The following is a 17,534-nucleotide window of genomic DNA, read 5'->3' as shown; positions in this document are numbered from 1 at the left end:
GTGGTGTGGATCAGGATTCATAAAACGGTGATGTCCAATTTGATCTGTAAATTATTGTCATGCTGGAGGCGCTGAAGAACTTCTTAAGTTTCAGCCTTGAATTGTTTTCCACCCCACTTTTTTTGTGAGTCCGAACACATGTTGACCATCACGCTTTCGACTGCATTCTTGACCTAAAAAGTCCTCACAGTTGGTTTTCATAATCACACTGCCACACAGCTGACAGCAAGATGAGCCCTTGTTTTCTGAGCTTTTTGGACATCTATTGCTGTGCAGGGCTCGCTCTTCGTTTGGGGGTCTTCTCTTTGCAAGAGACCAGTTTTGTCATATTTAACTGGAAACAGGCCTTTTTATTTGTGGGCATTATTCTGTTTCATTCATTATTCTTTTCTAAAAATCTGAAAAAATACACTTTTTTCAAACTGAAAAGTAAGTGCTCTTTAAGCTATTAGCATTCAGTCTTATATTGACTCTGTTATGTCCTGTAACGTGCATTAAAGACAGAACAATGCACGCACAGTACCATGCTCTTTTCCTGAATGGTTCACTTGCACCGGGATTCAAATCATCTTCTTTTGTAGGAATGAAAAGATTGTGTGTTTATCAATTCTTGCAGTGTCCTTTCAAGACACAATGTACTTATGTGCACACGCATAATGAACAGTCTCACACGCTGAAAGACGAGGCACCAGGCAGAAGATGTTCTCCAGGAACTGATTAACATGGAGGTTTCACAATAGGCTCTTTATGCTCAACAGAGACTGATTGAAAAATAATTGTCTTCTTCTGCAGTAAATAACAGCAACAGTTTGGTTAAAAAATGTGGGCTCTGCCTGCACACTTTCAAGAGCAACAGATAATAAAACTGGTGTTTAGCAATAAATGCATGATGAATCATAAACCTGCTCACTGTTAGAACTTTTCCATCCAAGTACTAGTTTGACTTTATGCAGATAGGAATTATGTTGGATTATATTTAAGCATTTATAGGTTTGTAAAATGTCTGAAATGATCAGTGATGAGCTTGTCTGATGATGGCAAGTACTCTAAAAATCAAAGGTGACAGTGAAGTGGAGATCTGCCTGTACAAAGGCTGGTGCAAAGGGAAACTGTACTGTTATAAAAATACCAACCAAAGGTATGCTTTATGCCACTTCTGTTTCATCTGGAAATTCTGATTTAAAATTGCACCTTTATCAAACTGTCAGTAATTTAATTTTTTTTAATCTCTTATGTCTTTATCTTTTTTTTTTTGTATGTTTATGTTTTCCCTTTTTATGTTTCTTTTACTTTTGTGTTATGTACAGCACTTGGTTGCTCTGCAACAAATGTGCCCTGCTCATCCTCTTAATCCAGGTCTAGAATGACAGAGCCTAGAAATACTGTCTTGTCTTGTCTTGTATTTTTTAGGGCAGGTGATTGAGTATTCATATATAGATAATAATATTGTTGTGCTATTGGAAAACTTTAATCAAACTTCCTGAACAAAACGCCCAAAGGAAAGAGATGTGTGAACGTACAACCTGTTAACTATGACCTGTAGGTGAGCAACTCTGAATCAGATTGAGAAATTAGCCCGGTTAAATCATGAAGCGTACTGAAGAGGGTAGTGTTTGTTTTAAGGTGGTACGACAGAAAACTTAAAAAAACGTGTCAAACTCAGGGACAGGACGCCGGGGGCTGCAACACTGGCTGGAAACGTGGCATCTGCCTCATTCTCAACTAAACAAAACTGGAAAAGTTTCACTTAAACGTGCAACTTTGCGGATTTTTCAAACAATTAGTCGCTGAGCAGCGGAGCCCGCGGTGCCTCCTTAACGGAGTGCTGGCACTTGAGAGTGGGGAGTGCAGAGGAGAGGGTCAGAAAGATTGGTGGGTGGGGATATGACCCTTTTGGGAGAGAGAGAAAAAAAACTAAAAAAAAATCACGTGTTTGGAGATCAAAGGAGATCCGCTTTGTAGAGGAGGAGGGGGGGTGAGAAAGAAAGGGAGAGAGAGAGAGAGAGAGAGAGAGAGAGGGAGCGTTTGCAGGCAGTGTAATTGACAAGGCTTGCAGTGGTGAAATAAACACGCTTCAGCCCAGGCTCAGCTTTTATTGCACAATTCTGACTCTTTGGACGCATCGCCCGCAGCGCGCACAGACCTGACTTCAATTACCTTCACCCGATTAATTAATCCGTGTGAAATTATGTCCCGATCGGCGCAGATCCAACCGGCAAGATGATGATTTTACCAAGGGGAAGCTCAGGTCGTCTACCCGACTCGGTGGTCCTGGTGATCTTGGTGGTCGCCGCTTCTCTTGGTACGGTTTTCGCCAAGGATACTGCCTTTGTGGAAGTGGTTCTGTTCGAGTCCAGTCCCAATGGAGATTATACTACTTACACGACTGGCTTGCAAGGACGATTCTCCAAAGCAGGAGCCACTATCAGCGCGGAGGGGGAGATCGTTCAAGTACGTGTAAAGTCTTTTTCTTACCGGGGAATGACGAGCAGCAGTCCCGAGCAAACGCTACCGGGACTCGGGGTGTAATTTTCAAAGCTGCCCTTTCTTAAAACTTTTTCCACGGGGGCTGTGGGGTGGTGGGGGGTGTCACAAGAGTTGTACGTGGTGTGTGTGCGTGCGTGCGTGTATGTGCGTGTGTGTGTGTCCAGGCAGTGAGGATGGTACTAAGCTTGCGAGCATATGCGGTCACAAGATGGCTCCTATCTTGTGGAATTCATTCACAGGGAAACATGCTGCTGCAGGTTATTTTGCCGATGTGTGGTGCTGCTCGGAGAGCTGCCGACACCGAACCGAACCTCGGCTCCCAACACCCGCCAGCACCCGAAGCTTTTCCTCGACTTAGCAAACCTCCACCGCTGTCTGAACAAAACTTTGTAAACTTTTACCGAACAGGCTTCACGCGTTTCCCAAGAGCAACAACAAGGCTGCGCGGCTGCTGCCTGTGCTCTGAGAGTTTATCCGTCCCGGCGGTGAGTTTTGGTTGAAAACCTACTTTTGGATTAGAAAAGTCGCTTTTTAACAGTGAAACGTGTTTGTTTTTGATGAGCAGCAGCAGCAGCAGCGTGTAAACTAAGACACGTCCCGCCGCCTGTAGCCTGTTACTGTGTCGCCGTCAGCAACAGACACTTTGAAGCTGCGTGTTTTTGGTTTTAATCATTTTAGGGCTTCAAGAAGAAATATAAAAAAAGAATTGAGCAAGGAGCCACCATGCCCCGTCTTTTCTTTCCAGACCACAACACGACAAGTGCACTTGGCTGAGGCTGGTTTTGTTTGGATCAAGTAGAAGTCAGTAAAATATGAAGCCTTTCTTCCGTCTGTGCCAAGTGTTTGTTTGAAGTTTTATCATTCTTGGTTAATCTACTTGGCCCCTGTTTGTGAGGCAGGAATAGTTTGGGCCGGGTCAAAGATTCAGACAGCAGTGTTTTGTTTCCTGAGGGTTAAATAGCTCTGATTGGAAACATTTTTGTTTTTAAGCATATAAACTGTATCTATAACGTGAAGCTAACTGAGAACCAGTTTGTGATCAGTCAGTCCAGCTTCATGACTCATTCGCTGTTAGTTCATGATAAAGGAGTATTCCAGCCTTTAGTTACTTGCAGTAGTGACAGTGGATGACCGGCTGCTGCATGAATGAAGGTTGAGTTTTTGTTTGCATCCTTCTGTGCATGGCAGTAGCTGCTGAGACTGAAGAAACTGTTGAGCTCCATGAGATCATTGGTTTGTGGTGGGAGGACAAGTTCTAGTGCAGCCTGTGGCAAGAGAGGGGAAGAGTTGAGAGGCGTGGGGTGTTTAAATGCTGCAAATAAACATTTGAGTTTGATTAAGTTCACCACGTTGCGTCAAGTGTGTGCTGGTGGGCTGCATCACGAGAAACCTCAACTGTGTCGTAGCGTTTCTGCAACACTCAACCATGAGCTGTCATGTGCAATGAGTTAAAGCTGCTGTTTAAACGGTTGTGTTTCTGTTAGCATCCCCCTCCCTCCCTTGTCACCCTGCAACAACGTCTGTATGACCACAGCAGCATCTTCTCCCTGCACATCTGTGTGTTTGTTTTCCTAAGAATGCAGGCTCTTCCTGTGAAAGAAAGCTCATATGTGGGGATCAAAGTAGGGGACACTCAGCACAAAAATGGACCCTGTTTATGCACAATGATGGCCATTTGGCGCCACTCAGTAACCACATTGAATGTCGAGGCTCAGCTTTACATCGAAAACCACTTCTATTTAGGTTTGCATTCTTTGCTAACATAGCTCCTGACCACTTAGAGCCAGCTTATATTTTGTCAGGCTATATTGAGCAGCCGTTCGTCCAGCACAGCACGCTGAGCTGAATTTTCTACAGAATATATTCTGCCAAAGATTTATGAAAGTTGAAACTGACAACAATTGACAACCGTACAACCTGAGGAGTATAATTTTAAATTGGCATCAAATTTCCCACTTGCAAATTCTTTACTTGTGAAATAACACTGCAGTAACATGCTGGGTAATTGCTGTGGCATTGTAACGGATATAGTTTTACACTGGAATTGGGTTGAAGACAAATATTTAGGTTTTTGTGTGTTCAGATGTCCGCTCTGACCTCTGTAACCACTGCACTTGTGTAATTTTTACTCTCAAGGTTTTTGAGCCTTCTCCTTTTCAGTGAATAGGTTGATTGATTTGCTCTGCCTGGGTTTTATGGGGACTCCTACTATTCCCTTTGGCTGTTTGAACAGAACCCTTAGGGCTTTGCGTTACCTTGTGTGTACAATGGTGGCCAGACCTCAGCAGGTATGGGTTCAAATGCAGGGGAAGGAGAGGGCTTGGCACCGTTCCTGAGTAAAGAACCAACCACAATCACTGCTCATACACTCCCAACTCGCCTCTGTTAATTCCCTAAAGCTCACACTTGCTCAGTTCTGCCTGAAGAGTGTGAAAAGTGGCACATACTGCTAGTGCCAAAAATAATAAATTAAGTTAATTTTCTTCTCACTGTGCTCTAAGGGGGAAGCATGACGGCGCAGATCTGGCCGCAGTGCCAAACCCCAGGCTTCCCAAGCCAGTTCCCTGATTGCTGTAGTTTAACTTCATACTAGCAAAGTGATCAATGTCCTCATAAATCATTCTGTCAAGAAATGAGTCAACGTGTGTGTATCAACAGGCATTTCCCTAAGATTACTTTAAAAGTATATTTAGAGCAGAAGCTGTTAACTCTGGTCTTTGGCAGCTAGAGGACCGACGATTGTCCATCCTGCCAGGTAGTTAATAGTATTCACCTCTTGCCCCAGATTTAAATGCTCCCTGATTGGGTTACTAGGCTTGAAACGTCATAGGAATAAATCTGTGATGGTCCTGCTACACCTTTCCACATACCAGCATCAGTTTTGACTCGAGTTAAGCTTGTTGGCATGAACTCTGACTCCCCTAGGTGTGAACACAGATATTTACATTGGCCTGGGTTGGTACAGTCTCAGACTCTCTGCTTCTACATGTACTGATCATGTAAACAGCCTCGCTGCGCATGATGCTCATTCGGACTGCTCAACATGTTTTTGTGTCACACACCAAATTGTCTTTCCTGCAGCAAAATGAGCTGCATTGTGCTGCATGAGCACACATCTGCGTCTGATTTCTAGCAGGCCCGTGCTGTCAGCATGTGAGTGAGGAGCTGAGGCAGGGACGTGGCAGGGGCACCGAGAGGACCAGATGGAACTCAGTGCCGTCAACCAGAACCAGAGGGAATAATGTGGCTTTTGCCTACATCCTGTCTGAGGGCACACAGAACATCTCCTGAGTCAAGCATCAGGGAAGAGAGCCTGTAGTTTCTCAGCACCCATGAGCTGTTTCACCTTTGAACTTCTTCATTCACATGAAGTGAAGTAACTATAGCAGGGAGCAGATCTTTGAAAATGGCAGGTTTTTTCTGATTGGACGTGCAGGGAGAAGGTGATGATTTTGAGCGAAGACAACGATGAGATTAAATACTAGAGCTTCTACCTTGGAGCTGGCAGGAGTTGTGTCGCACTGCATTTAGACTATAATGAAAGCTTTAGTGGTTTAAGGCATCCAGCGCGCTTTCTCACCACAGGCTGGAAACCCCAAGAGGCCATAATGGGCCGGTCCCAGACGGGAGGTGCCAGAGACGGGGCCACTCCCAGCGCCAAAGCAACAGTAGCAGTACACAAATGCTGGTTTAAAGGTTAAAAGTGCTGCTCCCGACTTTTTTCCATTTATTGGCTTGGCGGTCGCAGCTGTATTTTAAGTGCTATCGTCTCTTAACCGCCACACTGTTTCACTTTCATGTCTCAGCCAAAGTAATTTGAGGCTGCGTTTCTCCCCTTTTCGGAATAGAACAGACTAAACTGTTTTTCTCTTTCTCTTGCTTAACACCCCCTCCCACACACACACTTTCACCCACACCACCAGTCTGCTGTTTTTGATGCAGCCAAAATTTGTCATACGTCCTATGGGAATGGTTGCATGATGACTGCAACAATTTCTTCACCACCACACACTGATATATTGTCACGTCAACCTTATCAGAGTTCTCCAGCGCTCTCTGAACTTCATCTTCCCAAAGATCTTATGAAACTTTTCCCATCTCTCTCCTTTAGTTTCTTGTAATTTCTCTACTGTCATCTCTCTACAGTTAACAAATACATAAAATGCGTATTATGCCCCGAACAGAATTCAGAAAATTTCAGATCTGTCTAAGGTAGCATTACAATTACTAATGAATCTATTATATTTTGCTGTCTTGTTACTTGTTGAGCCTATAGTGAAAACAACAAATGTGCATATTAGGTTCTTGGAGCCGCCTGCTGTTCCTTATTTTGTCTGAAAACCCACCAAATCTTCAAAATGCCTAATTGCTGTCGACTAATTGATTAAGAAGTGAACTGTTTCAACACTTGTATGCACAATTCCACAGCAGGTGCAATCCTGAAAATATTAAATGAATAGCCCATTAATGATTTAGGGTTCTGTTTCAAACTTGTACCTGAACCCCATGATTAGGAGCATGGTGATTTTAAAATACATAACTGTGTTAGATCTCTCAGCATTTACAGTGCTGCCTCCCAAACCAGTAGCCCATTTCTTTTTTTTTTTTTTCTCCTGCCCCTGGCTCTTTTACTCCGTCTTTCTATCTGAGCCTCTCTTCCCCACTCACTGAAGTGCTCCACCTGGAACAAGTGCATGTTGGTACTGGTGGCCCCAGTAGCTATGTCAGTTTCCACTGGGCTGAGTGGCTGAGCTGATCTTTGATGTTCCACTCTGAGAGATTAGCAGTCAAGACTGGTACTTGCTGCTTCTTTTCCCTCCAGGATCCTGGCCTCTCCCAGGGGAACTCTATTCCCTAATGTCACTCTCCTCCTGATCTGCTATTGACTGTGTCGAAGCTCATTTGTATGAATGTGTTGTGTTTGTCCTCTGCTTTATACTCCAGTCATGACAAAATGTTAATTCAGCTTTTCCCCAAGGCTATGATTTTTACATGATTTGTGCTGGGCGATGCAACACCTCTGACAGGTGCAACAGTGGTTTTTCACACCACCTGTCTTTGCTCAGCTTATTTTTGATGCTGGTTTTTAACAAGTCAAATATGACAAAGAGTCCAGAGTGGGTTTTTCAGTTTCTGAATAGGCCCTGATGTGTCTGTCTGCTTTTGATGAAATTGCACTGAAAGGCTCAGTCCATCCCCTCAGCCCACATTTTTATCCACTGACACAGAGGGTCTGCAAAACAAAGGCTAAGGGGTCGAGGGTTATGAAATGACAATGCTCACAGTGGCTCATCCAGCCAGAGGGGATGCTTTGTTGTCAGCCAGGAATCTGCTGACTAATCGTGGAAGGCCAGAACGCCAGCCTTCCCTTTTGTTGTACCTTTTTGCCAATAGACTAGGAAGGTAGACTCTGAGCACCACGCTCCATCTGGTCCCTTCTCCTCCTACCACTCAATAACCTTAGATTCTTCAGCCTTCTCTCTAACTACTTCCATTCCTTTTTGTGAAAGAAGAGATGACAATTCTGTTTCGCTCAAGTTCAAAATCACGTTTAACATGCTTTATTTTGTGCACATCACTATATGATTATCAGCCCCACATGTTTTTAAAACCATGTTGCAGTTATTAAAGATACCTTTATACAAATATGTTTATTTTTCTGGTTAGTGTTCAAGGAACCTTTTTCTAGCTCTGTGCACATGACCCTTGGCCTAATGCATCATGTTAATGTCGTGAGGGTTCTCCTGACAGACACTTTGTCAGAAACCCTGCCATTTTTCTTTCCCTGTCTTTTGTTTGCTTTAATGGATTCCTACACGACCATGGCAAAGGCCATTTACAGGGGTGCCAGATGGGGACAAATCAGTTTCAGATGGAAGCTCATCACCAGCCTCACACCCATCCTACAGTAGTTTCTAGTGTGTGTGCATGTGCATGCGTGCATGTGTTCCAGTAATGATGAAGATCCAGACTGTAGCACAATGGGGCCAGAGGTATGATGGATTGGGCTTCCTTGGTTGGATGAGAACAAACTGGGTTATCTCTGCATTCTTTTTGTCTGGCTGCATGTTTTCTAGCTCTACAGTCGAGATATATCTTCCCACCTCCTTCTCTTCCCGTTGCTAAAGATGTGCCCTAGATTTTTGAAATGAAAGATTGGGTTTCTTTTTATGTCATCCCTGTACCATGGGTATACTGAAGATATTGGGGACACAGGGTTTTCTATTTTGCATTAGCAGGCTTGTTTGCTAACAGGCTCTTCTTGTAAATATATATTTTTAAAAATAGCTAGTGCAGTAATGTGCAGTACAGTTGCAACCAAGGATTAGATGAGTTACTATTTCTGTAGTTTGTGTAAAACCCTGGCCAACTCATTCTCATTTGAATCTGAAGACAGCCCCTAGGGTCCCTAGGGGTCAGGTGTAACTTTTCCTTTTCCGAATCTACAAGTACAGTACCTTCACTAGCATACTATGCTGGTAAAACCTATAACAACTTAGAGCTTTAATAAAGCCTTTACAATTCCTTCTGTCCTACCAGTCAACCCCCATCGGCAACTCGGGCCATTCTGACTCCCTCTCCAGCCTCTGGGCCCAGAAAAGGGAGGGGCCTGTAGGGCTGGGTGAATAGCTGCCGGGAGTTGTGCTGTAGCTGTAAACCACATGAATGTGCCGCCTGAGCAGATAGGATCAGGCGAGGCAGGGAGGCCTGGGAGGCCGCGACACTCGGCTCAGCTCCACGCGCTAACATCAAAGGCAGTGCCGAAGGGGGTGGTGAAGGGGAGGAGGGAAGAAGAGAGCGCGAGGGTTGGACCAAACTCTTCAAAGGCCTCTCTTGCTAATGCCGGCCCTGATATGTGGGCCTGCGAAACTGAATGATGATGTAAGTGCAGGCCTTAAGCTAAATCTGCTTTCACATAAATAAAAGGTGGAGGTGTTCCTCTGCACAAGCATGGTGAGAAAAAAAACTTTTCACTGTTTGATTGAAGCCAGAGATTTTAAAACATCTTTTAAGTGAAGTTGTTACCTCAGCTCCTGATGTTGTGGTAATGTAAGGCTCCTGGTTAAAAACCTATATTTACATTTTCAGAGGACTTGGAATGAAAGCAGTTTTAATCTGTTTTCATCAGATTGGTTAATCCACTGGGTGTTGCTAAAGTATACAGCAGGTGGAACAGAGTTGATTCTGTTCTTTGTAAAGTTTATACAGGGCCTGTGTGTGTGTGTGTGTGTGTGTGTGTGTGTGTGTGTGTGTGTGTGTGTGTGTGTGTGTGTGTGTGTGTGTGTGTGTGTGTGTGTGTGTGTGTGTGTGTGTGTGTGTGCATACTTTGCTTGTAATGTGTGTTAAACCATGCATAACCACAGATCCAAAAATGCCCCCATGATCATCAGGCTGATAACTCATTGACAGCTCCCATGACAGTTGAGAGGCACACACTGCAGTAAAGTATCTTCCTTGTTGAAAGTGCACAGCAGTAATTCGCTGCTGTTGATTCCGTTTACCAAAGGTTATTTGCATGCCTCTGATTGAAGTTCTCTTAGCCGTTGTTTTGTGATTGTGCATTGCAGTTATGTTAAATTAGCAGTAAACAGCTGCACTTTTTATTTATTTTACTTTCATGCTGAGGTCAGCCTTTAAACCCTAGCATCCTGAGTTGGACCTGGAAGCCAGGACTTCAGCAGAAAGCCTTTGTTTCTGCTTGGAAAGAACAGATGTCCTTGTTTCCAGCCTGTAGACTGTAGAAATTCATGACTGTCACAGGACCCTCCAGCTACTGTCTGTGTTCAGTTCATACCAAAGCTTCCATGTAGGACTGCAAACAATTCTTTTCTTTATTAGTTCATCTTTTGACTCTATTTCAATTAATTGTTCAGGCAGTAGAACGTCAGATGATAATGAAAACTGGCCGATGAATTTCCCATGAGATGATATCGAAAATAGTTTGTTGTTTGACCAACTGTCCCAAAGCCATTCAATTTATAGTAGTGCACTACAGAAAAAGGCTTCTCATTTGTTCAGCACTTTTGCATAACAAGTAACTTTTATCAAAATAGTTAATTAGCTTTATCTGCCAACCTTTCGATTAATCATTAATTACACAACATCCACACATTTGTATTGTCACAGAAAGTGGCAGGACTACTGTGAGCTAACGATTGCATTGGTGATGTTTCATTTTCAGTTTTTAGGAGCACCTCTAAAATCCTGCATTTAATCAAAAACGTCAATTAAACTTCATGCTAGGATGAAGAAAGGCTTTCCAAACCTTTTGGCCACAGATATTCTACAAAACACTGTGGAAGTGCAGAACTTAACAACATAGAAAAACCACTGAAGGAAAGCCTAAATACAGGCTCTAATGTGTTGTGGTTGTGATACTCTTAGGTTTGCACTCTGCCTAGTTTTTATTAGGAATGATAAAATGTAATATTAGAAAATATAAATATCAGACTGGAGCTTGGCAGATACAATGTAAAAGATGCAGACCTGGAATGGAGGTGAGAAACAAAGTGGGACATTTTAATTATTTAATATAATATACCATAACATTCACATCGTAGATGAGAAGGAAAAGTGCAAATGTCTAGGCAATATCTTTAAAAGACCATGGTCAGTTACGTTAATGCATATGACATTTTCTGTCATGCAAATTTTATCTGCAGTACTGTTACCCCACCTTCCAGACCCTCCCTGGCTCAGTATGAACTAGTAGTGTACAAGAAAAGGTTAGCATAATTACTCTTGGCCAGCTGTGTCCATCTATGTCCACTTGCAATCCATCTGTTTACCCCTCTTTGCTCCTGCATGTTGCTGTCAGGAAAATAACTGTCAAGGCATTTTTTTTCCCAGCATCCTTTTTTTTTTTTTCAAGCTTTCCAGATCACTAATGAGTGAAAGTGGGGGAAAAAAATCACATTTTTAGTGGTGGAGCATATTATTTGTTTCTGATCTTTCTGTGTCTCACCCTTTCTCCTCTTTGTTTAGTGTTGTCCTTCTGTCATATGTCACTACAAAAGCTGCACTTTTCATTTCAGCAAAGCCACCAGGGAGATTATGGCTATTCTTTGCTTGGCAGTATAGGGGCAGTTTGTCCAAACACACTTGGCTCACTAATGATAACCTGCTCTTGGACATGTCAGAGAACAGAGAATCTAGATTTCAGAATGCTGTTTTGAGAGAAAGAAAGATTGAGTGGGAGAAGATAGGAATGACAGAAAAAGATAATTCAGGGCCAATACAGCCCTTTGCTATTTTGTCTGCATCCCACAGGGTTGTGACAACTTGGGCCTATGGCATACAACAAAGTCAAATTGTAACCCCTGTGGTGACAAACACCCCACAACCATCTCGAAGTAAATAAACCCAGGGAATGTGGCCTCACCAGTCAGTCGGAGGGATCATTCTCTCCTGCATAACAGGTGCAGGAGGATCTGTTGTTTGAATATTATTTGTTTATCCTGTAGATACAGCTGAAGTGTATTCATAAGCCAAGCTTCATTTAAAAACTAGTTTGACATTTTGTGAAATGCACTGCTACAACTGTAGGTTACTCTTATGTGTTTATTGGCCAAGAATTAAATGAGGTTATTTAAAGTACAGTTATATACGTTAAATATGGTTAATGCCACTATCTTAAATACTGAAAGTACATGTGCAGTTGTAAGCTGCAATGCTTTGCAGTGAAGTGTTACACTGTAGTTCTGCAGTCCTGACACACCATCAGGCACATGGAACATTTGGCTCCATGTATTAAACTTTTTTTTAAGGTACAACTGTGTGTTAATCCTGACAAAACACAATCTCAGAGGAGAAATTGAAATGATTAAAAATCTGAAAGCACTATCGCTAATCAAAACCCATCTGAGGAAACGGAAAATGTACTTTCTAACAGATGTCAGTCTATTAGCTCTAATGGCTTCCAGTAAAAATCTGCAATAGATCTGCTCAGAAAGACTTCCTTGTGAATTTTACAGGAATGGCTTCACACTACATTGAGGTTTTCTATAGCTCTGCGACCACATGCTCACCAAGGACTAAGAGGACCAAGGACCAATTTGACAGTAACTAAACTGGCTAGTCTAAATTTTTGAGATTTCATTTTACACCAGACCATCTCTGGATAACTTTGAGCCATTTCCTTTTGGCAACCACATGTATCATCTTTGGGTCAGCTTTTCTGCAGCGTTGCCTCAAGCTAAGCTCATAGACAGAGGATTTGGTAAGCTACTGATGCATACATTCGTCATAATTATTGTTTTGCAAAAGCTAGAGTTAGAATCGCCCAGGCAACGGGAAAGCTTCTGGATTCAAATTAGAGTGTGGGATGGAGCTTTAAAGTTGTGGAGAAGGGCTGTTTTCTGTTTTTGGTTCTTGCATCCTAGAAAACTCCATCATTTTGCATCTTACCACCTGCTGGTTGGTCTTGGTTGCACGTATATTAAAAGCTTTAGTTGGCATGGTGCATTTGTTGTCTCCTGAGTTGAGGCAGCATGGGAGAGAGGTGTGGAAAACCCCTGAGTATGCAGTAGGCATGAAAACAAGACAAGACAAACAAGACTTAGAATTGCATCATAATAAAGCAGAAAACAACCAGTGCAAGTACACAGCTTTCTCTCATCCTTCTTTCCTTCATCCTTCCCCTGTCAGTCTTTTCTCACTGTTTTCTGCATCCTTTCTCTCGCTCTCCGTCCTGTCTCACTCTCTGAAGCATGGGAGCGGAAGGGGGAGGTTGTATAAATGTGAGACCACACATGCTGTGTCAATGTTTGCTAGAATAATTAGAGACAATGTGGGCCAATAACGGGAGGAGTGCAGTAACCTGAACTCACTTTGTTCTGTGCCGGCAGCAACACAAAAGCCATTCACAGATGCACAGCTCCACGGGCTCAGAGCAGGAGCAACTGCACTTCTAGCCAGCACGACGCTCAGCCTTTAAGATCCACAGGAAAATGGACTGAACACCGCGCTCATTTTGCCGTTTTGTCTTTGGTGATGCTGAAGTTACTCTAAAGGGTCTTTTAAGCACTGGCTCTGCATCCCTGCTATGACCCTAAAAAAGCACCCTTACCCCTTTTCACCCTCCCCAGTCGACCAACTCATGGCCCAAGCTGAGAGCCCTCTTTAACTAGAGGATATCCGGCAGCTTGGTATGCAGAGAGCCTAGGGATCCTAAAATGAGTGTTAGAGCTGGTGATTTTCAGTGTAGCCAGGCCACTGATGAAGGGTGGACTGGATCAACTGCAAGCTTATAGATTCTTTATTCCTCATATATTTAACTGTACATGTGAATTTTAAGAATCTTAATGCTGCTTGTATACAGCATGACATATTTGTTTCACGAGTTTACTAAAATATGAAAAAGGTGGAAAATTAGATCTACTGAAAATATCGTCTCTAGCATGTGCAGTATGATTATTTGCCTGAAGATCCCCAAACAATGCATGCATTACAAAAGCTACATGTGTTTCCTGTGCTGTGTACGACCCGCTGCTGTGCTCATACCACTGGGTGGACCAACTGGTTTGTCCCTACCGGTGTCCATCTTGAAAGGCGACACCGCCGTGGGATGCATACATCCCCTGGAGGTCGCGGGTGTCATTGTCGCACCTGTCCCCTCCACTCTCGACCCGTGTCAACAGCTCAGATTTATATAGATTCACTCTTGTTTTCGAGACCTAAACTGGAAACGGCGGATTATTGATTTGGTTTTCTGGAATTATGCCAGGTTGTCAGTTGAGTTTTGATTTGCTTAGTTGTCTGTGTTGCAGGATTACTGGAAACATATCATGGCCATTTTCTTGGTTTCGGGAAATACTGCACTGCCTTTCAACATTTATTTACTTTGTTGGAGCAGTATTAACAGTTGTAAGAAAGTTTTTCAATCTCAACTCAAAACCTTGCAGAGGAAATAGGTCAGTAACATTTGCTAACGGCAACAAATATGTTTTATACAGTAATTTTCTTCTCCAGACACAGTACTATGTATTCTTGCTTCTTCTAATGTCATATTTATCTTCTCTTCTTGTTTGCTTTCTTGATGAAACCTCGTGCAACACCAGTCTCACACTGTGCATTTCCCTCCAGGAGTAACTGATCCTAGAACTCTCAGGCCATTCATATTTATTATTGTTCAGTCTTGTTTGACAGACCCTCTTCTTCTTAGCCTGTGGATACACAACAGATTTCAACTTTTTGTTTTCTAACCAGTGTTCTTCTCTCAGAGGGGTGGGGGTTGTTGGCGGAGCAGCTGATACTATCAGCAGGTGGAAATTTTGCCACTGAGTTCAGGGCCACAGTGGCCAAAGGAGAGCCAGACCGGAAGGGTCTGAGATGACAGTGTGCAATGCGAGCTCTGAGCAATGTGGACCACACTGTCATCTTTTTTTAGTTTCTCTCTAAGGTCATAGTGACATAAGTTTTTGTTCTACAATTTTTAAGCGTTCTCTTGTCAGACAGTGCAGACAAAAATGTCTTTCTTCATCAACAGCTTTGTCTGTTCAACTGTGGTGGCCCACCGCTCTTGCTCTTCACACGTTCTGTTGTTGATGGTTTTACTTTGTAATTAATGGTGGAAATTGTATTGAATGATGGTTGTTTTAAATATTTTTGAAGACCTCATTCTTCATTTTTGACACATCCAGCCAGTGAAAGGAAGCATTTCAACAAAGTTAGGAGTGGAGAGGTTAGAAAATGTTTTCATGTTAAAAGTACCCCAGATGTGAACCTGGTTATTCCAAAGCAACAGCTGTTACTGCTACAGGAAGTAAAAAGCATCACATGTACATAGTTACAATCTCTCTCACACCTGGTTTAACGCAAAAGGATCGAGAGTACATGTATGGTCCCTGCACCACAAAGCAGAAAAATCAGTGAAATAGGGGGAATGGAGAACAGAGATGATGGGTGGGTGGTGGGTACACCAAAGCATGGGCTCACAAAAGCCTAAAATGATATCGCTGGTGGATATCTGGATGCCTGGGATGCCTTGGATGGCTGCTATACACTTTTGGCTTTGTCTTTGCAGGGATGAATAGAGGCCTCTGTGGTAGTGATGACAGGCTCCTCTGGGCTGGGCCCTGGCTGGCTGGAGGACTAGGTACTGGAGGCTGAGAGACTTCAGCTCCCTCATAGGGGCAAAGGCCTGATGGGATGCTGGTTGTCCTGGTTCTCTCTACAAAGCCATTCTGTTCTCTGCGTATGACCAGTCTTTGTTATTGTGACATGCCAGTTATAGTTAACACAGGATTAGGTGAGAGAGCCCGCAGCACCAAGCATATCCCTGAGCCGCCTGTGTGTGTATGCTTTGACATGGTTACATGGTTAACAGATAAGTGGTTTTCAGATGCTGGATTTTCTGTGACCTGAATTTTGACTAGTATTGCTCAGTGATGGTGTAAAGGAGGTGAGGGTGCGGTTAAACTAAAGATTGTTTTTGTTTGCTGGTTAATGCCTTTACACACAGATGGGATTGATATGAGTGTGTTTGCAACTTTGTGATGATTTCCATTTTCTCAGAGATTTTTATGCTTTTTATTCAGTACAGATGTTAGAGATTAACAAGGAGAGAGATTATAAAGAACAAAGCTTTGATTGAGGTGAGATGCAACATGCACATGCAGTATGCACATGCTGTCTTTGTGGCTCACGCTCACCTAGTGAAATACAGGAGGGTGCTTCAGAAGCCCCAATGGCTGCCACAAGGTATTTCATCGTTCCCTGTTCTGCTACAGCACCATACAGCTGGCCAGAGCAAATGTGAGGTAAACACACTTTCCTCTGGGCTGACTCACACTCTAACATCTAGCAGCACACCCTGGGGACTCTTAATGCTGAGAGTACCTGTGAGCTTTCTATCTTTATTTGAATTATTAACAGAACAATGATAAGCTATAAACAGTCCAAGGAGAAGATGAGGGTTCCACACGTGATGCATGAAGAGCAAGAGCTCTCTCAGACCCTTCACATGCCCTCCGAGTTTATCCTAATCACCCCTCCTAAAGATTCACACAGCCTCTTTGATCCATACTCTATCCTCCCAGCTGGGAGGCTTTGGGATGCAAGCAGCCCTTTTGGTCTCCCATTTGAAGTCACACATTCTTTCCTTAAGGACCCAAAGGTCCTGACCCTTAGTTACATTGGAATTTCATATGCAAAAATAGGCCAGACTTGCTATTTGAATATGCACTTGTCCCCTTTTACCATTCATCATCCTTGGATCCTCAGATTTAGGTATTCGTCTTCGAGGCATCGTGGTGCAGTGTATGTTAATTTTTTTTTTTTTTTCACAGTAGTGACAGACACACCTTCCCTGTCCTTGAAATGTTGTCATCATGCTGGCTATGAGTTTCAGAATGGTCTGTGTTGCCTATCAAAGAGACAAAGTAGTTTACTCTAACACATGCTACACTGCTCAATTCAGACATGGAGGTGGAGGCTCCAAGTAATAAAAATAAAAAAATCACATAAAAATAAATCACATAATCACACTGCAGAATAAATCAGCTCAAAGCCATGTTTTTAATGGGAGGATCTGGAAGACATGGTGAATTCTGCTGCATTGAACTGCTCATATCTATTGTCATACAGTTTGTGAAAAGTGCAAATTCCTGTGCACTCATTGTTTGGCTTCCAGAGAAAGGTCCAGCTGGCAGTTTTGTGACATCCTTTCTGAATTACAATAACTTTGCACAGTTTTCCAGCTTCATTTTTGTCTCCAGAGGCAGTATTTGTCATGGCTGCCCCTTTCAGAAAAGGACTTGCAACCTGCAATCCTCTTAGATCTAGAGCCAAATGGCCCAGAGGTTACAGCCAGCTAAGTGGTTCCTTGTCTCCAATAAAAAACTAATCAAATAACATGGATCCCCAGAGGTTTATAACACCAGAGTCATGAACTTTTGGGCAGATAAATCTCTTCCAAGTATCCCCATACAAAGGCATGGATGTGGGAGGAGCTTGTTGGCTTTGATTGTATAATTTTATAAACCACAACATGAAGAAGAAGTTAAAGGGAGGGAGAGAGAGAAAAGCTCTGACCACTCAGCGATGAT

General features: G+C 43.0%; 1 protein-coding gene across 2 annotated transcripts in view; it reads left to right on the top strand.

The window, feature by feature from the left end:
• The first annotated feature begins 2,063 nt into the window (after positions 1-2,063).
• The window catches only part of znrf3 (zinc and ring finger 3), a 57,549-nt gene continuing 42,078 nt past the window's right edge, over positions 2,064-17,534 (top strand). For both annotated transcript variants that reach the window (XM_026321927.1, XM_026321926.1), the window contains exon 1: positions 2,064-2,451. In XM_026321927.1, coding sequence (XP_026177712.1) covers positions 2,221-2,451 — 231 coding nt within the window. In that variant the 5' untranslated portion in view covers positions 2,064-2,220. The remainder of the gene's footprint in view (positions 2,452-17,534) is intronic.

Source organism: Mastacembelus armatus, chromosome 9 (assembly GCF_900324485.2).
Source record: "Mastacembelus armatus chromosome 9, fMasArm1.2, whole genome shotgun sequence".
Taxonomy (NCBI): Eukaryota; Metazoa; Chordata; class Actinopteri; order Synbranchiformes; family Mastacembelidae; genus Mastacembelus; species Mastacembelus armatus.
Note: the sequence above shows the minus strand (reverse complement) of the source record. Positions and strands in the feature narration are given on the sequence as shown.